Source organism: Salmo salar, chromosome ssa16, assembly GCF_905237065.1.
Source record: "Salmo salar chromosome ssa16, Ssal_v3.1, whole genome shotgun sequence".
NCBI classification, from domain to species: domain Eukaryota; kingdom Metazoa; phylum Chordata; class Actinopteri; order Salmoniformes; family Salmonidae; genus Salmo; species Salmo salar.
The window spans coordinates 38,070,764-38,098,144 of NC_059457.1; the positions used below are offsets into that span (position 1 = coordinate 38,070,764).

A 27,381-nucleotide genomic window follows, 5' to 3' on the forward strand; every position below is an offset into this window, starting at 1 on the left:
AGTCAATATTCAACGGCATCTGTAGACTGCATAAGACGATGTTTGACAAATGTACATTTTAACCAAACTATTCTTTCAATGTCATACGGACATTCATACTAGTATTCAATGCATTGTGGTCGATATATGCATTCTCATACAATAGAATTCACCATAAAAACAGATTGCATATTTGTAAACCATGAGATAAACATCTTTCAGTGGTACTGTATGTTTCCTATGCCTCATGGGGTACATTGAGCATATAGGAAAGACTGGGAGGACACGTTCACAGCCATCGCCTGACCTATATATGCTAGAGAGCTGTTGGGAGAACAAAAATAAAGTTGTTGAGGAAATGTGACAGCTCCGGAAACCTACAGATATTTATTCATGCTCTACTCTGTCAGTGGAGATGTGTACCTGCTATATTTAATGTATATCCAAACACAGGCCTGCTCTCAGTCAACACAAACTAATATAACCCTGCCACAACTGTTTAGCTGCCTACAGTAGTCCTATTATTGGACATGGAACCACTCTTTGGTATGATGATGACTGTATTCAGTGGAAGACAGGGTTAGTTATTAATGTGAGCAGCATGCATTTCTGTACTTGGATACAATTCTAAGAGGCTTAGATGTACGCTATTTGAAATGGAATTGATGGGTATATGCACAGGGGTAGCTTACAATTCTGAACTGATGTTTGTAAAGCGGTAGCTGGCTAAGTATATTCTATGCTTATTCATAGAGAGAAGATCCCTACTCAAATGGAATTTTTATGATTTACACCATTTTAGTTTAATTCAGTGTTTCCTCTCTCTCTTTGAGGGAACTGCCAATCAAATTGTGTCAATTGTGCTCGCTTAAAACACACTTTACACCTACTTTTATGAAAGATATACTGTAGCTCCAGTATTGTCTTATGATGCCCTTTAATGTTCACTAAGTGTACAAAACATTAATTAACCTGTTGGGTCTAGGGGGCAGCATTTGCACGTCTGGATAAAAAAAATGTACCCGATTTAATCTGGTTACTAATCCTACCCAGTAACTAGAATATGCATATACTTATTATATATGGATAGAAAACACTCTAAAGTTTCCAAAACTGTTTGAATGGTGTCTGTGAGTATAACAGAACTCATTTGGCAGGCAAAACCCTGAGACATTTTCTGACAGGAAGTGGATACCTGATGTGTTGTATTGACTTTAAACCTATCCCATTGAAAAACACAGGGGTTTAGGAATATTTTGGCACTTCCTATTGCTTCCACTAGATGTCACCAGCCTTTACAAAGTGTTTTGAGTCTTCTGGAGGGAGATCTGACCGAACAAGAGCCATGGAACGGTGATGTCCCATTAGACACCTGGCGCGCTACTTCATGTTGGGTACCCTCGTTCCAATACGTTATAAAAGACTATGCATTCGTCCACCTTGAATATTATTCATGTTCTGGTTAAAAAGGCCCTAATGATTTATGCTATACAACGTTTGACATGTTTGAACGAACGGAAATATATTTTTTCCCCTCGTTCATGACGAGAAGTCCGGCTGGCTTACATCATGTGCTAACGAGACGGAGATTTTTGGACATAAATGATGAGCTTTTTTTGAACAAAACTACATTCGTTATGGACCTGTGATACCTGGAAGTGACATCTGATGAAGAGAATCAAAGGTAATGGATTATTTACATAGTATTTTCGATTTTAGATCTCCCCAACATGACGTCTAGTCTGTATCGCAACGCGTATTTTTCTGGGCACAGTGCTCAGATTATTGCAAAGTGTGATTTCCCAGTAAGGTTATTTTTAAATCTGGCAAGTTGATTGCGTTCAAAAGATGTAAATCTATAATTCTTTAAATGACAATATAATATTTTACCAATGTTTTCTAATTTTAATTATTTAATTTGTGACGCTGACTTGACTGCCGGTTATTGGAGGGAAACGATTTCCTCAACATCAATGCCATAGTAAAACGCTGTTTTTGGATATAAATATCAACTTGATAGAACTAAAAATGCATGCATTGTCTAACATAATGTCCTAGGAGTGTCATCTGATGGAGATTGTAAAAGGTTAGTGTATCATTTTAGCTGGTTTTATGGTTTTGGTGACCCTGTCTTTGACTTGACAAAACATTACACACAACTCTTGTAAATGTACTGTCCTAACATACTCTAAATTTATGCTTTCGCCGTAAAACCTTTTTGAAATCGTAAAACGTGGTTAGATTAAGGAGATGTTTATCTTTCAAATGGTGTAACATAGTTGTATTTTTGAAAAATTTGAATTTTGACATTTATTTGGATTCAAATTTGCCGCTCTTGAAATGCACCTGCTGTTGATGGAGTGCACCACGGGTGGCACGCTAGCGTCCCACCTAGCCCCAAGAGGTTAAGAACGCCTGCACTTTCCATGACATAGACTGACCATGTGAATCCAGGTGAAGCTATGATCCCTTATTGATGTCACTTGTTAAATCCACTTCAATCAGTGAAGATGAAGGGGAGGAGACAGGTTAAAGAAGGATTTTTAAGCCTTGAGACAATTGAGACATGGATTGTGTATGTGTGCCATTCAGAGGGTGAATGGGCAAGACAAAAGATTAAAGTGCCGGGGTGTGGTAGTAAGTGCCAGGTGCACTGGTTTGAGTGTGTCAAGAACTGCAACGCTGCTGGGGTCCACCACCCAAAGGACATTCAGCCAATTTGACACAACTGTGGGAAGCATTGGAGTCAACATAGGCCAGGATCCCTGTGGAATTCTTTTGACACCTTGTAGAGTCCATGCCCCGACGAATTGAGGCTGTTCTGAGGGCAAAAGGGGATGCAACTCAATATTAGGAAGGTGCTCCTAATGTTTTGTACAGTCAGTGTATAATGCCTTTGTTGCTGAACAGAAGAATAAACAGGGTATTTGCTAATCCATTGACAATGCTGTCTAGGTGTTATAAGAGCAGAAAATTGGGTTTTCTCCCAGTTTCGCGTATCATTAGGTTTCAGTAAACAATGCACACTCCTGTCACACAGCAAAGCTAGTGGTGAGAGAAGAAAAAGGTAGCCTAACCATGTGACTCAGCTTGTGTATTAGAGCAATGCAGTGAACAACACCCCTCCAACCACAGACAACATTTTCCCTTTCCATTTAGTTATTAAACATGTGAATAAAATATTGTACAAAAACAGATACAGAAACAGCCACAAACGATGGGGAAATATGTTGTGTTTGAAATCAACAGCCTTGTTTTTCATTCCACCCATTTGGCCCCACCCACCATGACATCATGGAGGGGGAAGTATTAATGAATCTACACATGAATGAACCAACAGGAAGTTGTGGTCCTATTGATTCAAAGTGACTAATTGACAAGCCACATGGACTGATAATAGTGTAGTGATGCTAGCCCTATCTGAAGTAGGAGGATGTTGCATAAGCTCGCTCTCTCTCTCTCTCTCTCTCTCTCTCTCTCTCTCTCTCCCTCTGTCTCTGCCTCTGTCTCTATCCCTCATGTTCTCTCGCTCTCTCTGACTCTGGGTTCAGCTGTGACTCATTGCTGCAATACAGATTCAGGACTCACTACCGGACTCACTTAGGAGTTCAGGGGCCAATCCAGCCACTCCCCACCTCCGGGGCTTTGGTCCCTCTCCCTCTCTGCCACAACATGTTGCCTTCTGTATGTATGGGAGGTATAATATGTGCTTAGCTTTTTCATTGAACATACTGTCGAAGTTAGTCATACAGTGGATTGTCATAGTACTGATGATTGTTTATACTGACTGGCTCAATGTGAAACAATGTTATGGATCTTTCACAAGCCTACTGATTTGACTACCTTGCTTGTAAACATTCCTTTCCACTTTATATCAACAATATGAAATATGTGCTAAAATGGACTGTTCCTGTCAAGTCAGCTGTCAAGCAGGAAATCAATCAAGGCTGCACGAGTGACATGGTCACTCCCATCGTATAATCATGGCATCTAGGGAATAGGGTGTAATTTCAGACGCAATCCTTGTTTCTTTCAGACTGACAGATGTGTATCGAACATGGATGTATCCTTTCAACATATAGCATGCATCACATAAGACATGCATCACATCACCAAATGTGTGTGGTTATGCACTGAGGGGAATTCAGTAAAGCATTATCAGACACGTAATGCATGCACGCTCCATTCTTTAATCATTTAGAGTACTGATGTTTTCCATGCATGTCAATAGCCCATCCCAACAGGCAGGATTTATATGAATGGATGAATGGGAGGACGGAAGCAACAATGACCTTGCCTGTTTTGCCACTGCTGAGGAGGTAAGTGACATATGGGCAGTTTGATGTGATGAGATGTGACCCTGTCAGCTTCCATCGCCTGGTATCAAACCATTACTCTCTTCAGGACAACACAGAGTCCGGCCTCCCCAACCATCTTTCCTTTATACCTCTATCTCCTCTCTCTATCTTTATATCCTCTCCACCCTTCTCTCCTTTCTACCATTCTCTACCTCTGTTACCTCCGTACTGGTCCCTCCTCTCTTTACCTCTCTTCTATATCTCTGTCATCTCTCTCACTCTCTCTCCTTTCTACCTCAATTTCCTCTCTCTTTGATCTACCTTTCCTCTATCCGTCATCCCTTTTTCTCTCTAGTCTCTCTCTCATCTCTACCCCTCCCCTTCTACCTCTTTTCATGTTTTGTTGTTGTGAATAATTCGGAGGGCAGGTTGAGCTAAAACAGAACGGTAGTCGGCCCGGGCCTGTGTCTAGGCCCGTTTGTGCCGTACAGCGAGATGGCAGTTTCTTTGGGGTATAAATGTGCTTTCCTATATTTCTGCCTGCAGTATTTCTAAGTCCTGATACACGATACAGTTACATGTTCATGCTGACCATGAGCTCACAGATTGGCTCTCTGTCTGTTGACTCTCTGCTAGAGTAGTCTTACTGGGACCTTGCGGTTGACAAGCCATGTACTGTAGATGTAGCCTGTAATGCGCTCTCCTTTGTTAAAGCACCTTCATTGTATTACAAGCACATTAGACACTGGACAAGTGCCAGTGTAACACAATGGGAAGGTTACAGAGGGTAATGTCAGAAACACAGTTGTGTTTCAGTCCTTGTGGCAGACACACACACACACACACACACACACACACACACACACACACACACACACACACACACACACACACACACATCTGGATACCTATAAGAACAAGTAGCTGTTAATATCATTCTCTCTAATTAACTATGTATGGAAATCCCCCTCGAAACATTGAATTGAATTTAATTATTTTGTTTTCCTCATAATCATAATCTAATTCATTCTTAATTAATTGCAATCGGTCACGGCATAAACAACCATGGAAGCATGTCATTCTCACTCCTTGTACCTTCCTATAAAACATTTTGCAAAATCAATGTTTATAGATTATTTCGTAATCTCTATGATGCTTGTAATTTGTCATGCTTGAAAGTTTAAAATGCTTATTAATATTTATGACTGCTTATAAAGTTATTCAAAAGTGTTAAAAAAGATTGCTTGACTGGAGAGAGCAGTATTCAGTTCACAATCATCTTCCATAGTAGTCAATATCAAGGTAGGTAGGACAATGTAAGGATGTCTACTTTTCTAATGCTATGAAACCACTGCAACAGGTAAAGAACGACCAAAGCTGTATCACTTAAACTTGACAAATTTGCAGCATGTCACTAACATTAAAGACACATTGGGATAATTAGTGATGGCTCTAAATCGACTATGTGACACTGGCCCTTGGATGTACACAGAGAGCTAACATTAATAATATGCATGTCAATCTCTCCTGGCTCAAAGTGGACGAGGCGCACAGTACTACATAGAGCCGTGACCTCATGGAACTCTATTTCACGTCAAGTAACTCATGCAAGCAGTAAAATTTGAACTAAAAAAAACGGATAAAAATACCTCTTATGGAACAGCGGAGACTGTGAAGCAACACAAACATAGGCACAGACACATGCATACAAACACACGATAACATACACACTTGTCATGCCCTGATCTGTTTCACCTGTCCTTGTGCTTGTCTCCATCCCCCTCCAGGTGTCGCACCTCTTCCCAATTACCCCTGTGTATTTATACCTGTGTTTTCTGCCTGTTTGTGGCCAGTTCGTCTTGTTTGTTCAAGCTAAGCAGCGGTTTCCTGTCAGCTCCTATCGTTTCCCAGCCTCTCTTTCCTCGTCCTACTGGTTTTTAGCCTTGCTTCGCGTTCTTTGATTACTTGTTAGATATTACTGTATGGTCGGAACTAGAAGGACAAGCATTTCACTACAATCGTATTAACATCTGCTAACCATGTGTACGTGACCAATAAGATTTGACTTGCTTGTCCTGACCTTGTACCCACCCACCTGATCTCTCTGCCTGTCCCTGAGCCTGCCTGCCGTCCTGTACCTTTGCTCCACCTCTGGTTTACTGAACTCTGCCTGTCCCTGACCCTGTTTCCCCCTGCCGTCCTGTACCTTTGCCTTACCCTGGATCTTTGACCCCTGCCTGCCTCGACCTGTCTTTGCCTGCCCCTGTTGCGACAATAAACATTGTTACCTCGACAGTCTGCACCTGGGTCTTGCCTTGATTCCTGATAGCACTATACACACACGTACACATGGATTTAGTGTTGTAGATATGTAGTAGTAGAGTAGGGGCCTGAGGGCACACACTTAATATGTTGTGAAATCTGTTGTAAATGTATTGTAATGTTGATTTTTTTTTTTTAACTGCCTTATTTTTGCTGGACCCCAGGAAGTGTAGCTAATGGGGATCCATAATAAATACAAATACAATTATACACTCGCCTCACTATCTCTATTCTAAGGCTTTGGAGGATGTTGCCTTTTATCAACTGCCAGCTCTACGAGTTTTACCATCCTTTGAAAACTGGAAGTTGTAATTGGAATAAAGAGAATGGAGAAAATGAAGGTCAGTGGCATCATTTTAATCTTACAATTTCCCCTAAAAAATAAACTGCCACAACTCCAAACTGAGACAGAAGTGAAATGATGGTAATGGTGGACTGATGCAGGGTAATGCATTCACTATCCCAGTTCACAGCACCCTAGCAAAAGCTGCCAGCCTACTTGAAAGTAATAAACTCACCGTTGCCCCTAGTGGCTGGTTTTGAAGGCAATTCTAGATGTTCTTGGGACCTGGATGGACGTCTAACTTCAACTAAAAACTAGAGCGATCTCCCAGCAGATTTACCATGAAGGCCAAGAGCAGTGGTGTAGTGGTGCCTGGAAAATTTGTCCATTTGGAAGACCCATTTGCGACCAAGCTTTAACTTCCTGACTGATGACTTTAGATGTTGCTTCAATATATCCACATCATTTTCCTCCCTCAAGATGCCATCTATTTTGTGAAGTGCACCAGTCCCTCCTGCAGCAAAGCACCCCCACAACATGATGCTGCCACCCCTGTGCCTCAAGGTTGGGATGGTGTTCTTCAGCTTGCAAGCTTCCCCCTTTTTCCTCCAAACATAACAACAATGCAGTTTAAGAAATAGAGTTAAGTAAAATATTTACTAAATATACTGATGTAAAAAAAAAGGAACACGAATAAAATAACAATAACGAGGCTATATACAGGGGTCACCGGTACCGAGTCAATGTGCGGGGGTAGTCGAGGTAATTTGTACATGTAGGTAGGGGTATAGTGACTAATCACATCTGACAAAATTCTGTGACTGCCACAGCCCTAATTATAGTATGGCTCATCCTATATAACTACTGCTTTACACACCTTTTCTGTTCATTTACTGTCCATACTGTCTTTACACACCTTTTCTATTCATATACGGTCCATACTGTCTTCACACACCATAAAGACCTTCAGACAGTATTCACACCCCTTGACTTTTTACACATTTTGTTGTGTTACAGTCTGAATTTAAAATGGACTAAATTGAGATATTTTTGTCACTGGCCTACACACAATACCACATAATGTCAAAGTGGAATTATGTTTTTAGAAATGTTTAGAAATTCATGAGTCAATTAGTATTCAACCCCTTTGTTATGGCAAGCCTAAATAAGTTCAGGAGTAAAAATGTGCTTAACAACTCACATAATAAGTTGCATGGACTAATAGTGTTTAATAATAGTGTTTAACATGATTTTTTAATGACTACCTCATCTCTGTACCCCACACATACAATTATCTGTAAGGTCCTTCAGTCGAGCAGTGAATTTCAAACACATTCAACCACAAAGACCAGGGAGGTTTTCCAATGCCACACAAAAAAAGGGCACCTATTGGTAGTCTATGGTGATAGGTGGGATGGGCTGAAGGTCGGGATTAAATAGCTTATGTTTGGTAATGTATTATTGTTATGTGACTGCTTTATATAAAAGTACCATGTATGTAAAATGTGTATGCAAAATGTGCATGTAAAATGTATATGTAAAATGTATGTAACAGAAACGCTGTAAAAAAAATGTAAATAGATATTTGTCCTCCGAAGAGGGGGGGAGGGGTGGAGGGGTTAATGAAAAACCATTAAAAAAATAGAAAAATAATAGAAATAAGAGGGACACTAAACCAGTTGTCGAAGAAGAGCTTGTAGTTCTTGCTTGGGTATAGGCTGGGCCAGGCAGAGGACAACGTTGCCACTTGCTCCCACATCTGCTAGCTCAGGGGTCATCTCCCTACAACTCTCCCTGTGTAGATTTCTAAGTTGTGCGGGACACCATCAGAGCCAGCCAAGACGAGTTTCTTGTAGCCCCATTTCTTTGGTTTTGATGGCAGGTATTGCTTCAATCTATTTCTTCCCTTGAATGGGACCATCTGCTCATCAACAGCCAGCTTCTCACCCATTGGGATTGACTTCAGTTTTGAGGTTAGATGAGTGACCAGTGGTCAGATCTTGTAGAGTGGATCATCATTTTCCTCCTGTCTCTCTTCATTGTTACTGAAGTGCAGGGATTTTTTGATGGCCTCCAATCTATTCAGTATCATGGTGTCAGCTACTTGGGACACTTGGCAGGCTTTGTTCCAAAACATGTGGGTGCCTGGTAAACCAAACAATGACATGTACTCCACAATACCCAGGAACTGCTCCAATTCTTTTGTAGTGAGGTTAAAGGGATTGTTTGCATTACATTGTATCGCATATATATTTGACTGACTTCCAGAATGTCTTTAGAGAAAAACTGCTTGAAGTACTGGAGAGGGGACATGATATCATCAGATCTTGAAAGCAGGCCCTGCCATTGTGAGTAAGCATTGAAATATGCATTGTGGAGTGTTCTCCACCGGGGTAGGCGTGGAACATCAATCTCTGCTACATCTTCATCCTCAGACTCAGTCTTATTGTCAACAGACAGGTATTCTCCTTGAAAGCATGAAGCACAAATTTGAATGTGTCATATACCCTTCTTCATCCACTGACATGCATGCAAACAAACACACACACCACACACACACACGTGCACATACACGTTACTTTGCTGACTGACCCCTAACTGACGCCTGACCTCCTAACTGTCTCTCAAACCGGATTCGGGGATCCACTCTTCCTGACTTTCTTCAAGCTCACTGTCTTTATTGTCAATCTCCTCAAGCTCACTGTCCTCACTGTCAGAGGGAATGACCCTAACTGATTGATCATGTTCGTTCCACCCATAAAATGTTCTTGTGTCCATTTCCAGTAAGTATCAGTAGATAGTAAAGTATGACTATGGTCATAATTATGCATCTGAGCACATCTCCACACTTTAGCATGATATTGCCCGGACAAAAGTGGTCTAACTGCACAATGTTTCCCTGAGACAATGAACCAAAAAACACAGTTTTAGTATAGAAATAAAAACAAAATAAGTCTTTCAACAATCACACATATTTCTTTACATACTCATACACATATTTTTTTTAAATAAATATATATATCTTTTTTAATTTAAACATGTTAAAAAGTGATTTTATCTTACCAATTGGTGGCACTGTGTCCCATGCGGCTTTGCTTCCTGAAAGGACAGCTCCACCCCCAGAGAAAAGGCCACACCCACTTCAGCCCCTCATTTCATTGGACACAGACATGTTAGGTGATATTATATATATTTATTTTTATTTTAAAACATTCAAGGGGCGGTGTGAGGTCCAAAAAGGTAGTTTGTTGCCTGAGGGCAACACCATGCCATAGAGGGTTAAAATGAAATGTAAAAATGTTTTTTTCAAATAAACAAATAAAAGGGCACCTATTGGTAGATGGGTCAAAATAAAAAAGCAGACATTGAATATCCCTTTGAGCATGGTGAAGTTATTAATTACACTTTGGATGGTGTATCAATACACCCAGTCACTACAAAAATATAGGCGTCCTGCCTACTGTAACTCAGTTGCCAGAGAGGAAGGAAACCACTCAGGGATTTCACCATGAGGCCAATGGTGACTATCAAACAGTTACATGGAGTTGAATGGCTGTGATAGGAGAAAACTGAGGATCGATTAACAACATTGTAGTTGCTCCACAAAACTAACCTAAATGACAGAGTGGAAAGAAGGAAGCCTGCACAGAATAAACATATTCCAAAACATGCAACCTGTTTGCGATAAGACACTAAAGTAAAACAGCAAAAAACATGGCAAAGAAATTAACTTTATGTCCTGAATACAAAGCATTATGTTTGGGGCAAATCCAACAACACATCACTGAGTACCACTCTATAGATTTTCAAGCATTGTGGTGGCTGCATCATGTTATGGGTATGCTCGATATCATTAAGGACTGGGGTGTTTTTAAGGATAAAAATAAAATAAATGTAGCTAAGCACATTGGTTTAGTCTGCTTTCCACCAGAGACTGGGAGATTAATTCACCTTTCAGCATGACAATAACCTAAAACACAAGCCCAAATCTACTCTGGAGTTGCTTACCAAGAAGACAGTGAATGTTCCTGAGTGTCCGAGTTACAGTTTTGCCTTAATTCTGCTTGAAAATCTAAGGCAAGACCTAAAAATGGTAGTCTAGAAATGATCAACAACCAATTTGACAGAGCTTGAAGAATTTAGAAAATAATGATGGTCAAATGTTGCACAATCCAGGTGTAGAAAGCTCATAGAGGCTTACCCAGAAAGACTCACAGCTGTAATCACTGCCAAAGGTGATTTTAAAATGTATTGTCACATACTTATCTAATCAATATACACTATATATACAAAAGTATGTGGACACCCCTTCAAATTAGTGGATTTGGCTATTTCAGCCACACCCGTTGCTGACAGATGTATTGTATATTAGTGTTTTATTTTTCATCTTTATTGATTTTTTTTTTTTTTACATATGTTTGAATTTTCTTTCCACTTTGACATTAGAGTATTTTGTGTAAATTGTTGACAAAAAATTTCAATTAAATACATTTTAATCCCACTTTGTAACAACACAATGTGGCAAAGTTCAAGGGGTGTGAACACTTTCTGAAGGCACTGTATTACTGCACTATTGGAGTTAGAAACACAAGTATTCCGCTACACCTGCGATAACATCTTCAAATCATAGCTTCAACCAAAAATACTGAATACTGTATAAACTCCTCATTTCCCCTAGTTGCTCTCTGATACTGTATTGTGACCCAGAAAACAAGATGATTATCTCTCCAAGATATATATTTTTTTAAACCCAGAAACAAGAGACAAGAGGAGCCAAACAGTAGATGACAGAAGCAGAGTTGGAGGTACTGTTCTCATCTGTGCTCCTTTGTTCTCAACATTATCCAGATGCTGCAATTAGACTACAAAGCCGGACCAATTACTGCAACCCAGGGGGACGTGCTGCTACGGACTGAATAACACACTGCCAGATCACAGAGGATCTAAGAAGCAATGTCCTTATGGAGCAATGTTCTCCTTCTTAAGAGACATGACCACGTGCTTTGATGATCTGTGAGGACACTGAGACTGAGCGACGCTGGCAGGAACAGCAATTTTCCTGAGTTTGTGACTTAACCAGGGAAAACTCCAGGCCATAGTTATACCTTATGTCTATGGCCCTGAGTTTTCACCTGGTCATTGTAAATTGGCCCAGCGTCGTCCGGGTTTGGCCGGGGTAGGCCGTCATTGTAAATAAGAATTTGTTCTTAACTGACTTGCCTAGATAAATAAAGGTTAAATAAAAAATGTAAATAAATAAAAATGGCTAAGACCTCATCGACGGCCTGGGATGAGTTGGAAGGTGGACCTACCTTCTCCTGGTACTGGCGCCGGGATGAGTCCAGGGACTGGATGAGGGCGGTGGCGTGGCCGATGAACATGGCGTAGCAGGTGGCGCCCACGATCATACTGAGCATGGTCAACCAGATATCAGACATGCTCTCTGGGGCTTGGCGCCCGTAACCGATACACAGCATGTGACTCATGGCTTTGAACAGGGCAAAGGAGTACAGCTCGCTCCACGAGTCGTTCTGTTGGGAGAGAGAGAGCAGGGTTTATATTACAGAAGAGTGCATTATAGAGAAAGAGTAAGATTGCATTAAAACCACATTTTCAATATCACTGTGCCAAAACAAGACTATGATCAACCTAAAACTCTCAAATTCTAAGGCTTCAAAGAGAAATGAAAAGATGGTGGAAAGACGGAGAGAAAGATGGAGAGAGAGAGAGAGAAACAGAGAGAGAGGCAATAAAAGAAAGTGTGTGAAAGAAAGCTGCAATCCCACTTCTGTAGTAGCTAAGACATTATGACTCCATTGTGCTAGCTAGCTGCTTGTTGAAGGCCTAATCACTCCAGCACAGTGCTGTTGGTTCAGGTGTAGAAGGCCACTTCAGACTGGGCTCTAATGAGGAGCCACTCTGCCTTTGATTTGTCTATACAGTGAGACTAGAGAAATTTTAAACACTCTCTCCTCAGCCCGCTAACATCAACACTGACTAAGAAACGCTGCCTGGCTACAGGTTTAATCCTTTAGAGTGATGTCATTGCTCATCTTCTACTCAGCCATTTGTAGGGCTGTTGGTTCGTAGTTAGACTGTCCTGGCTGTACAGAGCAGAGCCAAAGAGAGCCGTCCCCACTGTCATTGATTGACTCCTTCTGGATCGTATTGTTTCCGTTTTGAATTTCACTCGACCCCATTTGCATTCCATTCAAAATTCTTTCATTGGGAAATGGTTCAGGGGGAAATAAAGGGAAATGTGAGGGAGGCATCAGATTGTTTTGAAATGTGACAGAGGGACGTGGATGGAAGGGAATAACGGGACGGTGATAGATAGGTGCTGTGTGGAATTGCATGGGGATGATCTTGGGGGCACTCAGCACTGCCAACGGAGGTGTATGCGTGTGTGCTCATATGGCCCTTCCTCTCTCTGTGCTGGGGCAGCTTTAGCCCAGGACCTGGTCCCAACGCCTTGGGTGTGTGACAGAAGCAGAGCTCTTTCTCTCTCTCTCTCTCTCTCTCTCTCTCTCAATTCAATTTAAGGGCTTTATTGGCATGGGAAACATATGTTAACATTGCCAAAGCAAGAGAACTAGACAATAAACAAAAGTGGAATAAACAATACAAATACAGTTAAAAAAAAAATGCATGAAATGAAATGTATGTATTCACTACTGTAAGTCGCTCTGGATAAGAGCGTCTGCTAAATTACTAAAATGTAAATGTAAATGATCAGTAAACATTACACTCACAAAAGTTCCAAAACAATAAAGACATTACAAATGTCATGTGCAAATAGTTAAAGTGCAAAAGGTAAAATAAATAAACATAAATATGGGTTGTATTTACAACGGTGTTTGTTCTTCACTGGTTGCCCTTTTCTTGTGGCAACAGGTCACAAATGTTGATGCTGTGATGGCACACCGTGGTATTTCACTCAATAGATATGGGAGTTTATAACAATTGGGTTTGTTTTCTAATTCTTTGTGGATCTGTGTAATCTGAGGGAAATATGTGTCTCTAATATGGTTATACATTTTGCAGGAGGTTAGGAAGTGCAGCTCAGTTTCCACCTCATTTTGTGGGCAGTGTGCACATAGCCTGTCTTCGCTTGAGAGCCAGATCTGCCTACAGCGGCCTTTCTCAATAGCAAGCCTATGCTCACTGAGCATAGCCTTAATTGTGGGTCAGTCACAGTGGTCAGGTATTCTGCCACTGGGCACTCTCTGTTTAGGGCCAAATAGCATTCTAGTTTGCTCTGTCTTTTTCTTAATTCTTTCCAATGTGTCAAATAATTATATTTTTGTTTTCTTGTGATTTGGTTGGGTCTAATTGTGTTTTATTCTCCAGGACCAGCTTGCTTAGGGGAGTCTTATCCAGATTAATATCTCTGTAGGTGATGGCTTTGTTATGGAAGGTTTGGGAATCACTTCCTTTTAGGTGGTTGTAGAATTTAACAGCTCTTTTCTGGATTTTGATAATCGGCCTAATCCTGCTCTACATGCATTATTTGGTGTTTTACGTTGTATACAGAGGATAGTTTTGCAGAATTGTACATGCAGTCTCAATTTGGTGTTTGTCCCATTTTGGGAATTATTGGTTGGTGAGTGGACCCCAGACCTCACAACCATAAAGGGCAATGGGTTCTATAAATTATTCAAGCATTTTTAGCCTGACCCTAATTGGTATGTCGAATTTTATGTTCCTTTTGATGGCATAGTAAGCCCTTCTTGCCTTGTCTCTAAGATCGTTCACAGCTTTGTGGAAGTTATCTGTGGCGCTGATGTTTAGGCCAAGATATGTATAGTTTTTGTGTGCTCCAGGGCAACGGTGTCTAGATGGTATTTGTATTTGTGGTCCTGGCAACTTTACCTTTTTTGGAACACCATGATTTTTGTCTTACTGTCAGGGCCCAGATCTGACAGAATCTGTGCAGAAGCTCTAGGTGCTGCTGTGGGCCCTCCTTGGTTGGGGACAGAAGCACCAGATCATCAGCAAACAGTAGACACTTGACTTCAGATTCTAGTAGGGTGAGGACGGGGTCTGCAGACTGTTCTAGTGCCCTCGCCAATTCATTGATATATATGTTGAAGTGGGTGAAGTTTAAGCTGCATCCCTGTCTCACCCCACGGCCCTGTGGAAAGAAATGTGTGTTTTTTTGCCAATTTTAACTGCACACTTGATGTTTGTGTATGTGGGTTTTATAATGTCAGATGTTTTTCCCCCAACACCACTTTCCATCAATTTGTACAGCAGACCCTCAAGCCAAATTGAGTCAAAAGCTTTTTTGAAATCAACAAAGCATGAGAAGACTTTACCTTTGTTTTGGTTTGCTTGTCAATTAGGGTGTGCAGGGTGAATAACTGGTCTGTTGTAAGGTAATTTGGTAAAAAGCCAATTTGACATTTGCTCAGTACATTGTTTTCATTGAGGAAATGTGCGAGTCTGCTGTTAATGATAATGCAGAGGATTTTCCCAAGGTTGCTCTCTCTCTCTCTAACTCTCTCTCTGGTCTATCAGCATGCTGCCTACAGAGTGTGCCTGCCAGCCAAACACCAGCAGCAGCCCCTCACAAAGCTCTGAGATGGAAATAAACACACACATTCATGCACACATATACACTATGTGCAAGGAAACACACACACCCATCTAATGGAAGATGAAGCCCCAAGATAATTTTTCCATCTCTCAGAGTATGATGTATACTCACAATCACCAGGCCTATTTGACATACGAGTTTAGGTAGCTACAATAACTGTGCCAGAGCCAGAGGAAACGGTAAAAACCCAGATGAAAAAGGGCCACTATTGGAGGCATGTTGTAGCGAGCTGCTCTGGCTCGGCCCGCTCGCTGTAGCTTATCTGAATTTACAGGATTTTATACTAAGGTCTCTACGCTGCCTCACACACACGCGCGCACACACACACATATACACACACAGAGTGTGTGTGTGTGTGTGTGTGTGTGTCTGTGTGTGTGTGTGTGTGTGTGTGTGTGTGTGTGTGTGTGTGTGTGCGTGTGCGTGTGGCACCACGCCAGTACTGCAGCCACAGAGCCAGGCAGCTGACAGTAATGCTGATCTATTAACAGAGAACGAGCATCCATCTCTTCAGGTATGGGAGTGGAGCCCCACTGGGATCAAATGAGAAAACATGGGGGAGTACACTGGGCCACCAAGTCCCCAATCCCCATAGCAATAAAATCAACAGACAGCCTGCATGGTGTTTAGACTAGAACAGGTGAGTCTTTCTCTATACTCTGTATAGACTCTGATTCTCATAAGGCACTGGCTCTGAGGAAGACTGTGGCATGTGGGTTCTGCTCGATGTATGAAATTATCTCTGATGATCTATTCCAAGATCCTGGCGGGAGGGAGGTGTGAGGTAGAAGGAGAAGTGGGGAAGGGGGGTCTTGGTGTGTGTGGGTGCCTGCGTGGTTGTGTGCAAGCAGGTGGATGTGTGTGTGTGTGTGTGTGAGTGAGTTCTTGTCTGATGCTGCAGGGGTTAAAGATAAAGAGACAGTGATATAACACACACATCTAAGACCTATACAGTATATGGTACATCAGATGAAAGCACCTGGCCCTGACTTACATAACAGAGGGGACATTTTTTATTTGATTTAATTTGATCAGCCTGCTGTAAACTTAAATCCTGGCTTATAGCAGAACAGTCTGTGTCAATGGTCAGATCAGGGAGGGTCAGGTAACGCATATTAACATGACTGACTGTTTGATAGAGAGACCTTCTGGTAATTCTCTCCCACAGGGCCTAAAGGTAGTCGGCAGAAAGCCTCTCACACCTGAGTCTACAACAAGAACTCAAAGGGTTAAGTTTAGGTCCAAGTGGTTAAAGTTAGGGCTATGGCTTGGGGAAGGCTTAAAACGTGTGTGTGTGTGTGTGTGTGTGTGTGTGTGTGTGTTTTCTCTCTGTTCTCTGAGCAGCATGGAGGATGCAGAGCTTGCCGTGTAGGGGAGCGGGATGCAGTGAGTAGTCAGGCAGCCACTCAAAGTGAACAAGTCTCGAGTGGCATGGAGATGGATCATTTAACGCTGCGTCTTTCATTTGAAGCCATCCGCCTCTGGAGAGATGATGACCTTGATTGCTGGGAGATGCCTGCTCTTAGGCTGCGACTGATCACCGGGACAACTGTTCTCAGGGAAACTGGCGCGGGGTACACACAGAGAGAGAGCCCAGCTCTGAGCAACGTAACAGGACCGAGAGGTGTGTGTTCGTGTGTGCGGGTTTTTTATGTATTTTTTATTTAACCTTCATTTTGGCAGGGTGTCATGCTGAGACCAAGGTCCCTTTTACAGATTCCTGTACACACATCAATACACACGATACACATCAATATTCCTATTCACATCAATACACATTAATATAGACATTAATATTCACATCAATACACATGAATATAGACATTAATATTCACATCAATACACATTAATATAGACATTAATATTCATATCAATACACATTAATATAGACATTAATATTCACATCAAAACACATTAATATAGACATTAATATTCACATCAATACACATTAATATAGACATTAATATTCACATCAATACACATTAATATAGACATTAATATTCACATCAATACACATTAATATAGACATTAATATTCACATCAATACACATTAATATAGACATTAATATTCATATCAATACACATTAATATAGACATTAATATTCACATCAATACACATTAATATAGACATTAATATTCACATCAATACACAAAAATCTAAACACAATCATAGAAAACAAACACATTCTTCATTAAAAAGGTCCTCAATCAGCCTTTTGAATTGCCTTAGAGTCACCAATTCATCCAATTTTAGAGATCCTTGGAGATTATTCAACAAGGAAGGTGCAAAAAAACTAAAAGCAGATTTACGGAATCTCCAAGGTTAGCCATCCCTGAGACCGGGTCTGGTATCTTGTACGTCTGTAAGTAAACAATGAAGTCAGGTAGGCAGAAGTTTATGCAGCAGGGTTTATAAACATAAAGAGTGCAAAGCATGCGTGCGTGCGTGTGTGTGTGGCATACACATGGCACTGCGCCCTAGCTACTACCAAGCCAAAACAAGGAGGGAAGGGAGGGGGCCAAACACAATTACTGCACAGTAAGAGACACTGAGGCAAAATCTGTGCTAGATCTAATGTGTCCTGGGCCTAGTTCAGAGACAGGGAAGTAGAGCTGGCACGTAGCAAGGGAACAGTCCACCCAGGCAGGCAGGCAAAGCCATGGCCAGTCTCAGGGGAGACGTGTGAGATCAATAGCCATCCTCCACCATCCCCACTGCTCTCTACCTTGGGGTTCTAGTGTCCATCTGGAGACCTGGGACACACAGCTCTCTCAGTTCCCGCTGACCTATACAACCCCTCCCATCTGGGAACAAAGTCCTTCTGGGGTCTCTGGAGGCCATACTGAGTTATAAAGGCATGTTTCACTCCAATGCTCTGTCCAATCCATTGCAGTGACCAGATATGTTTAAGCATGTATGTGTGTGTGTGTGTGTGTGTGTGTGTGTGTGTGTGTGTGTGTGTGTGTGTGTGTGTGCGAGGCAGCGTAGAGACCTTAGTATAAAATCCTGTAAATTCAGATAAGCGTGTGTGTGTGTGTGTGTGTGTGTGTGTGTGTATGCCTGCATGCCTGAGTATTGGTGAGCCCCCATTGCCTCTCCTGTGCCCTCCTCTGGGGTTGAGGAAAATAAATCACCTGGAATGGAGGAGCTTTAGCAGAGAGGTGTTGTGACTAACTGGGCCTCCAGTGAAGCTGAGAGTGTAGCAGACAACCCCAGAGACACCAACCCAGGTCTTCAGGACCTTCACTTCTACTACATGCCATTACCACTAATAGCCATGCCATTACCACTAATAGCCATGCCATTACCACTATCCAAAAGCACTGGAAACATTCACATTGACGTCTTACAAGCATAATGGCAAACTGAAACCGTTGCGTTTCCATTTTGATAGGTTATTGTTGTGTGCTTCCAACACCTTGCAAATATGTAAAAATAATTGCTGAGGGAACCCAAGTTAGGATGTTTAGATACGTCAATGTGAAAACAAATAGTTTTGATAGAAACTGAAATAACAAAGCTGTGTGTTGAATGTCAGAGCTAAATGCATCTGTGTTGAACCTCAGTAATGTTAGACCTCACCCTGTTCAAAACACATTTGTCTGTGAGCACTCAGCCAGCGAGTCATGGCCTTACTGTGGCTTGTGAATGCTGATGAATTGCTAACTTTGATATTTGGAGAGAGGGAGAGAGAGAGAGAGAGAGAGAGAGAGAGGGAGAGAGAGAGAGAGAGAGGGGGGAATAAAGAGAGGGGATAAAGGCATAAAAGCAAGTGTGCTGTCAGCCTGCTACGTGTCCCCTGTTCACGTCTCCTGTCTTGTAGTGTCGTTAGGCTCCTCTCTCTACGAGGTGTCTGCAGATGGGCACAAGCAATAAACCATCTGAGAGTCCACAGACAACAGAGCGTAGAAAAGGAACGAAGAGAGAGAGAATGGTGGCAGGCCTTTATCTTTCTTCTGACAGAGAGAGAGGTACACTGAATGAATGGGTCACGGGCCTGGGACTAGAGAGAGCATGTCGTGACACATACTGCAGTGACAGCGGACTCTGGGTGAGTTCTAAGCAGGAGATGGTTACAGAAGCACCAGTTGGTCTTTGAATGTTTTTTGCCTCTGTGAAGGCAATACATTTACTCAGCCAGAAGCAATATTGTGTGCGCCTCAGGATTCTTCAATTTCCCAGCACCAGTACACACTTTGGATGAGTTACTTCAGACTACTTTTGAGGTAGATTGGTAGATTTTCCTGACCTAGATTAAATCTACTCCTAGACTATAAAGCATCCTCAGTGGTGAATCTCCACTGAAAGTGTTTTTAGTCCAGGAATAGGCTTCATCTGTGTCTCAACCTGGCCTCAGGGCAATTCATGAGATTCCGTATGTAAATCTGTTCCCCTCCATTTAGTACGATACATTACATTACATTTAGTACCTTAAGTTACATTATGAATGGAGTAGTGGTCGTGCAATATCATACAAATTAGAGGACGTATAGATTCATACGTCTTACCCCGGTCGTACAATAGCATACGAATTGGATGATGTAACTTATCATACGTCTTGGAGGACATTTGGAGGCTCCTCAGTGAAGGAAGGGGACGACCATCCACCTCAATGAATTTCATAAAAATGTAATAGTGAAACATTAAAATGTTTTGATTTTTAGATAAAACTATACAAAATATATTCACATCACAAAATAAAACACACTGTTTTGCAATGAAGGTCTATGGTATCCTCAGCAGCACTCTGTAGGGTAGCACCATGGTGTAGCAGGAGGACAACTAGCTTCTGTCCTCCTCTGGGTACATTCACTTCAATACAAAACCTAGGAGGCTCATGGTTCTCACCCTCTTCCATAGACTTACACAGTAATTATGACAACTTCCGGAGGACGTCCTCCAACCTATCAGAACTCTTGCAGCATGAACTGACATGTTGTCCACCCAATCAAAGGTTCAGAACATTAATCCAGTACTGAAAGCATAAGCTACATCTTGCTAGCACTGCAGTTCATAAAATGTGATGAGTAGTTGACTCAAAGAGGGAGAAAGACAACAGTTTTGAACAAATTAATTTCTTCCAAAATTAAGGAGAAGTGAGAGAGAGAGAGAGAGAGAGAGAGAGCTAGCTATATTTCGTAGTATAGATTTTCTTCACTTCACTTTCACTTTCTTAGCTAGCATCGAATGCAGCTAGCTAGTTTAGCTTACTCAAACACCTGGATCAAACAGCTGACTATGGCAATCCAACACTGGAACTCTTCCACCAGTTTAACCGCTAAATTGCTTGCAGCTGAGTGTACAGTGTGCTGCATGATTGTAGCTGGTTTACTAACGCGTTACTTCTACTAGCTATGTTGACTATGACGTGACAATGATATAGACTGTGTGTAGTGGTTAGCAGTCATGATATGCAGGTTGGAAATGGTTTTTCGCCTGGTCACAGACAGCTGATGTGTTTAGGTAAATTATCTGAACACGTCTGGTCCACAAGTGAAGGGAAAAGGTGAGAGGAGGAGAGAACGTAGATAGATGTGAGAAGGAATTATTTAAATACAACGAGCTGTTTGTATGTGGCTGCTATGAAAGTGATCTGTGTTTGCACGTGATCAGGGTTGTATTCATCGTTGAAAAACGTTTCTTAATGGAAGCAAACCAAATGGGGATAAACATACCTGAATTTGTCCAATAGAAACTCTCGTTTGCAACTGTTGGACTAATGATTATGCCCTAGATGCAGGCAAGAGTGTGCAATTCAGTATTGAATGTGTCACTGTCTGTCATCTTGATTACAAAAAAATATCATGACCTGTGCACCCACGTTGCAAACTTTCATTCATAGGCTAGGTTGTAGCAACCTCTTGATGGGTACTGGGAAAATTTGAGTATCATGTAGTAGCCTAAACCTATCGATGTTACACTGAGCTGGGCTAGTGGAATATGAATGACAGTCATCCAATATGCTGTAATTGTAAGGAGTGCGTACTGGCGGCAGAGAGTCAGACGCTGGAGAACAAAAACTGTTTCCAAACGGCGCTGTTTAACCTGTCTGGCCTAGGGGGCAGTATTTTCACGGTCGGATGAAAAACGTACCCAATTTAAACAGGTTACTACTCTGGCCCAGAAACTAGAATATGCATATTATTAGTAGATTTGGATAGACAACACTCTGAAGTTTCTAAAACTGTTTGAATGGCGTCTGTGAGTATAACAGAACTCATATGGCAGGCAAAAACCTGAGAAAAACTCAAGCAGGAAGTGGAAAGTCTGTGAATTGTAGTTCTTCTTTTGATTCTCTATCAAAGCTACAGTGTCTGTGGGGTGACGTTGCACTTCCTAAGGCTTCCATTGGCTGTCTAAAGCCTTCAGAAAGTGGTTTGAGCATTGTCCTGTCACTGGGCAGATAATAGGAGCTCAGTTACTGAGTGGTCTGCCTGGCAACAAAGGGATTGGATATGCTCGGTCCCGCGAGCGCACCCCTCCTTCTTTTTCTTCTTGAATGAATATGCTATTGTCCGGTTGGAATATTATCACAATTTTACGTTAAAAATACCATAAAGATTGATTTTAAACAGCGTTTGACATGCTTCTAAGTACGGTAATGGAACATTTAGACTTTTCGTCTCTCATTCCGCGCTCGCGCGTTATGCCTTTGGATAAGTGATCTGTACGCATGAACAAAACTGAGGTATTTGGACATAAATATGGAGTATTTGGAACAAAAACAACATTTATTGTGGAAGTAGCAGTCCTGGGAGTGCATTCTGACGAAGATCAGCAAAGGTAATACAATATTTCTAATACTAATTCTGAGTTTAGGTTTCCCCAAATTTGGCGGGTGTCTGAATAGCTCGCCGTGATGGCTGACCTATGTACTCAGAATATTGAAAAATGTGCTTTCTCCGTAAAGCTATTTTAAAATCTGACACAGCGGTTGCATAAAGGAGTAGTCTATCTATAATTCTTAAAATAATTGTTATGTATTTTGTCAACATTTATGATGAGTATTTTTGTAAATTGATGTGCACATTCACCGGGCGTTTTGGTGGGAATACATTTTCTGAATATCACGCGCCAATGTAAAATTCTGTTTTTGGATATAAATATGAACTTTATCGAACAAAACATACATGTATTGTGTAACATAATGTCCTAGGAGTGTCATCTGATGAAGATCGTCAAAGGTTAGTGCTTAATTTCGCTGTGTTTTGGGTTTTATTGACACATGTCCTTGCTTGGAAAATGGCTGTGTGATTATTTTTGTCTATGTACTCTCCTAACATAATCTAATGTTTTGCTTCGCTGTAAAGCCTTTTTGAAATCAGACAATGGGGTTAGATTAACGAGAAGTGTATCTTTAGAATGGTGTAAAATAGTCGTATGTTTGAGAAAGTTGAATTATGACATTTTGTTGTTTTTGAATTTTCCGCCCTGATATTTCACTGGCTGTGTCCCGCAGGTGGGGCTAGCTTCCCACCTAGCCCATAGAAGTTAATAACAAAAAAACCACCGGAAAACAGAACAATCAAATAATGGGTACATAACCCGACGCACACCAGGACAGACGTGCACTTACAATAAACAATCACCGACAAGGACATGAGGGGGAACAGAGGCTTAAATACACAACATGTAATTGAATGGGATTGGAACCAGGTGTGATGGAAGACGAGACAAAACCAAAAGAAAACAAAAAGAGGATCAGCGATGGCTAGAAGGTTGGTGACTTCGACCGCTGAACGCCGCCCGAACAAGGAGAGGGACCAACTTCGGCGGAAGTCGTGACAGTACTTCCCCCCTGACGACCGGCCTCGGGGACGACCCGGAGGGAAAGGCACAGGGCGATCCGGACAAAGACGGTGGGACTCCTGCAGCATAGATGGGTCCAACATGTCCTCGACCGGAACCCAGCACCTCTCCTCCGGGCCGTACCCCTCCCACTCCACGAGATACTGAAGGCCCGATGCCTCGAATCCAGTATGGAGCGAACGGAATACGCCGGGGCCCCCCCGATGTCCAGAAGGGGCGGAGGAACCTCCCACACCTCAGACACCTGGAGCGGGCGAGCCACCACCGGCCTGAGGAGAGACACATGGAATGAGGGGTTAATACGGTAATCGGGTGGAAGCTGTAACCTATAACAAACCTCGTTCACTCTCCTCGGGACTTTAAATGGCCCCACAAACCGCGGACCCAGCTTCCGGCAGGGCAGGCAGAGGGGCAGGTTTCGGGTTGAGAGCCAGACCCGGTCTCCCGGTGCGAACACCAGGGTCTCACTGCAGTGGCGTGCTGCAATCCTCTTTTGGCGCATCACGGCCTGCTGAAGGTGGATACGGACGGCTTCCCATGTCTCCTCTGCGCGCCTGAACCAGTCGTCCACCGCAGGAACCTCGGTCAACTCTGATGCCAAGGCGCCAGAACCGGCTGGTACCCCAGCACGCACTGGAAGGGAGAGAGGGTAGTGGAAGAGTGGCGGAGCGAGTTCTGTGCCATCTCGGCCCGGGGCACGAACGCCACCCACTCCCCTGGCCGGTCCTGGCAATAGGACCGCAGAAACCTACCCACATCCTGGTTCACTCTCTCCACCTGCCCATTACACTCGGGGTGAAACCCTGAAGTAAGACTCATCGAGACCCCCAGACATTCCATGAACACCTTCCAGACCCTAGATGTGAACTGGGGACCCCGATCAGACTATATCCTCAGGCACCCCGTAGTGCCGGAAGACATGTGTAAACAAGGCCTCCGCAGTCTGTAGGGCCGTAGGGAGACCGGGCAGAGGGAGGAGACGACCAGGATCGCGGTGTTACCCTGTGATGGTGGAAGATCAGTCAGAAAATCCACCGTCAGGTGCGACCAAGGCCGCTGTGGAATGGGTAAGGGGTGTAGCTTACCTCTGGGTAGGTGCCTCGGAGCCTTACACTGGGCGCACACCGAGCAGGAGGAAACATAAACCCTCACGTCCTTAGCCAAGTTAGGCCACCAGTACCTCCTGCTCAAACAGCGCACTGTCCGACCAATCCCAGGATGACCAGAGGAGGGTGACGTATGGGCCCAATAGATCAACCGGTCACGAACAGCAGACGAGACGTACAGACGCCCAGCGGGTCACTGGACGGGAGCGGGCTCTATATGTAACGCCTGCTCAATGTCCATATCCAGCTCCCACACTACCGGCGCCACCAGGCAGGAGGGTACTGGACTGGGATCCATGGGCCGCTCCTCTGTCTCATACAGCCGGGACAATGCGTCTGCCTTAATGTTCTGGGAGCCTGGTCTGTAGGAAAGGGTAAACACAAAATGGGTGAAAAACATGGCCCACCTTGCCTGGCGAGGGTTCAGTCTCCTCGCTGCCTGGATGTACTCCAGATTGCGGTGGCCAGTCCAGATGAGAAAAGGGTGTCTAGCCCCCTCAAGCCAATGTCTCCACGCCTTCAAGGCCTTGACAACAGCCAACAGCTCCCGGTTCCCCACATCATAGTTTCGCTCCGCCGGGCTGAGCCTCTTCGAGAAGAAGGCACAGGGGCGGAGCTTCGGTGGCGTACCCAAGCGCTGAGAGAGCACAGCTCCTATCCCAGCCTCGGACGCGTCCACCTCCACTATGAACGCCAAAGAGGGATCCGGATGGGCCAGCACGAGAGCCGAGGTAAACAGAGCCCTCAGGTGACTAAAGGCCCTGTCCGCCTCAGCTGACCACTGCAAGCGTACCGGGCCCCCCTTCAGCAGTGAAGTAATGGGAGCCGCTACCTGACCAAAACCCTGGATAAACCTTCGGTGGTAGATTGCAAACCCTAGAAACCGCTGCACCTCCTTTACCGTGGTGGGAGTCGGCCAATTACACACGGCTGAAATGCAGTCACTCTCCATCTCCACTCCTGAGGTGGAAATGCGATACCCTAGGAAGGAGACGGACTGTTGGAAGAACAGGCACTTCTCAGCCTTGACGTACAGGTCATGCTCCAACAGGCGACTAAGCACCCTGTGCACCAGGGACACATGCTCGGCGAGTATAGCGGAGTTTAACCTGTTGGGGGTAGGGGGCAGTATTGACACGGCCGGATAAAATACGTACCCGATTTAATCTGGTTACTACTCCTGCCCATATGCATATAATTATTGGCTTTGGATAGAAAACACCCTAAAGTTTCTAAAACTGTTTGAATGGTGTCTGTGAGTATAACAGAACTCATATGGCAGGCAAATTGGATATTTCAAACTTTTTTAACAAATAAAAAACTGAAAAATTGGGCGTGCAAAATTATTCAGCCCCCTTAAGTTAATACTTTGTAGTGCCACCTTTTGCTGCGATTACAGCTGTAAGTCGCTTGGGGTATGTCTCTATCAGTTTTGCACATCGAGAGACTGAAATTTTTGCCCACTCCTCCTTGCAAAACAGCTCGAGCTCAGTGAGGTTGGATGGAGAGCGTTTGTGAACAGCAGTTTTCAGTTCTTTCCACAGATTCTCGATTGGATTCAGGTCTGGACTTTGACTTGGCCATTCTAACACCTGGATATGTTTATTTGTGAACCATTCCATTGTAGATTTTGCTTTATGTTTTGGATCATTGTCTTGTTGGAAGACAAATCTCCGTCCCAGTCTCAGGTCTTTTGCAGACTCCATCAGGTTTTCTTCCAGAATGGTCCTGTATTTGGCTCCATCCATCTTCCCATCAATTTTAACCATCTTCCCTGCCCCTGCTGAAGAAAAGCAGGCCCAAACCATGATGCTGCCACCACCATCTTTGACAGTGGGGATGGTGTGTTCAGGGTGATGCGCTGTGTTGCTTTTACGCCAAACATAACGTTTTGCATTGTTGCCAATAAGTTAGATTTTGGTTTCATCTGACCAGAGCACCTTCTTCCACATGTTTGGTGTGTCTCCCAGGTGGCTAGTGGCAAACTTTAAACGACACTTTTTATGGATATCTTTAAGAAATGCTTTCTTCTTGCCACTCTTCCATAAAGCCCAGATTTGTGCAGTATACGACTGATTGTTGTCCTATGGACAGTCTCCCACCTCAGCTGTAGATCTCTGCAGTTCATCCAGAGTGATCATGGGCCTCTTGGCTGCATCTCTGATCAGTCTTCTCCTTGTATGAGCTGAAAGTTTAGAGGGACGGCCGGGTCTTCGTAGATTTGCAGTGGTCTGATACTCCTTCCATTTCAATATTATCGCTTGCACAGTGCTCCTTGGGATGTTTAACCTCTTGGGGCTAGGTGGGACGCTAGCGTGCCACCCGTGGTGCACTCCATCAACAGCAGGTGCATTTCAAGAGCGTCAAATTTGAATCCAAATAAATGTCAAAATTCAAATTTTTCAAACATACAACTATTTTACACCCTTTGAAAGATAAACATCTCCTTAATCTAACCACGTTTTACGATTTCAAAAAGGTTTTACGGCGAAAGCATAAATTTAGAGTATGTTAGGACAGTACATTTACAAGAGTTGTGTGTAATGTTTTGTCAATTCAAAGACAGGGTCACCAAAACCATAAAACCAGCTAAAATGATGCACTAACCTTTTACAATCTCCATCAGATGACACTCCTAGGACATTATGTTAGACAATACATGCATTTTTAGTTCTATCAAGTTCATATTTATATCCAAAAACAGCGTTTTACTATGGCGTTGATGTTCAGGAAATCGTTTCCCTCCAATAACCGGCAGTCAAGTCAGCACAACAAATTAAATAATTAATATTAGAAAACATTGGTAAAATATTATATTGTCATTTAAAGAATTATAGATTTACATCTCTTGAACGCAATCGACTTGCCAGATTTAAAAATAACCTTACTGGGAAATCACACTTTGCAATAATCTGAGCACTGCGCCCAGAAAAATACACGTTGCGATACAGACTAACCGCCATGTTGGAGAGATCTAAAATCGA

At 42.9% G+C, this 27,381-nt stretch overlaps 1 protein-coding gene across 4 annotated transcripts in view; it reads right to left on the bottom strand.

Annotated features, from left to right (window-relative positions):
- LOC106573610 (potassium/sodium hyperpolarization-activated cyclic nucleotide-gated channel 2) overlaps positions 1-27,381 on the bottom strand; it is a 136,039-nt gene that overhangs the window by 25,152 nt on the left and 83,506 nt on the right. For all 4 annotated transcript variants that reach the window (XM_014148809.2, XM_014148807.2, XM_014148808.2 and 1 more), the window contains one exon: positions 12,195-12,413. In XM_014148809.2, coding sequence (XP_014004284.1) covers positions 12,195-12,413 — 219 coding nt within the window. The remainder of the gene's footprint in view (positions 1-12,194; positions 12,414-27,381) is intronic.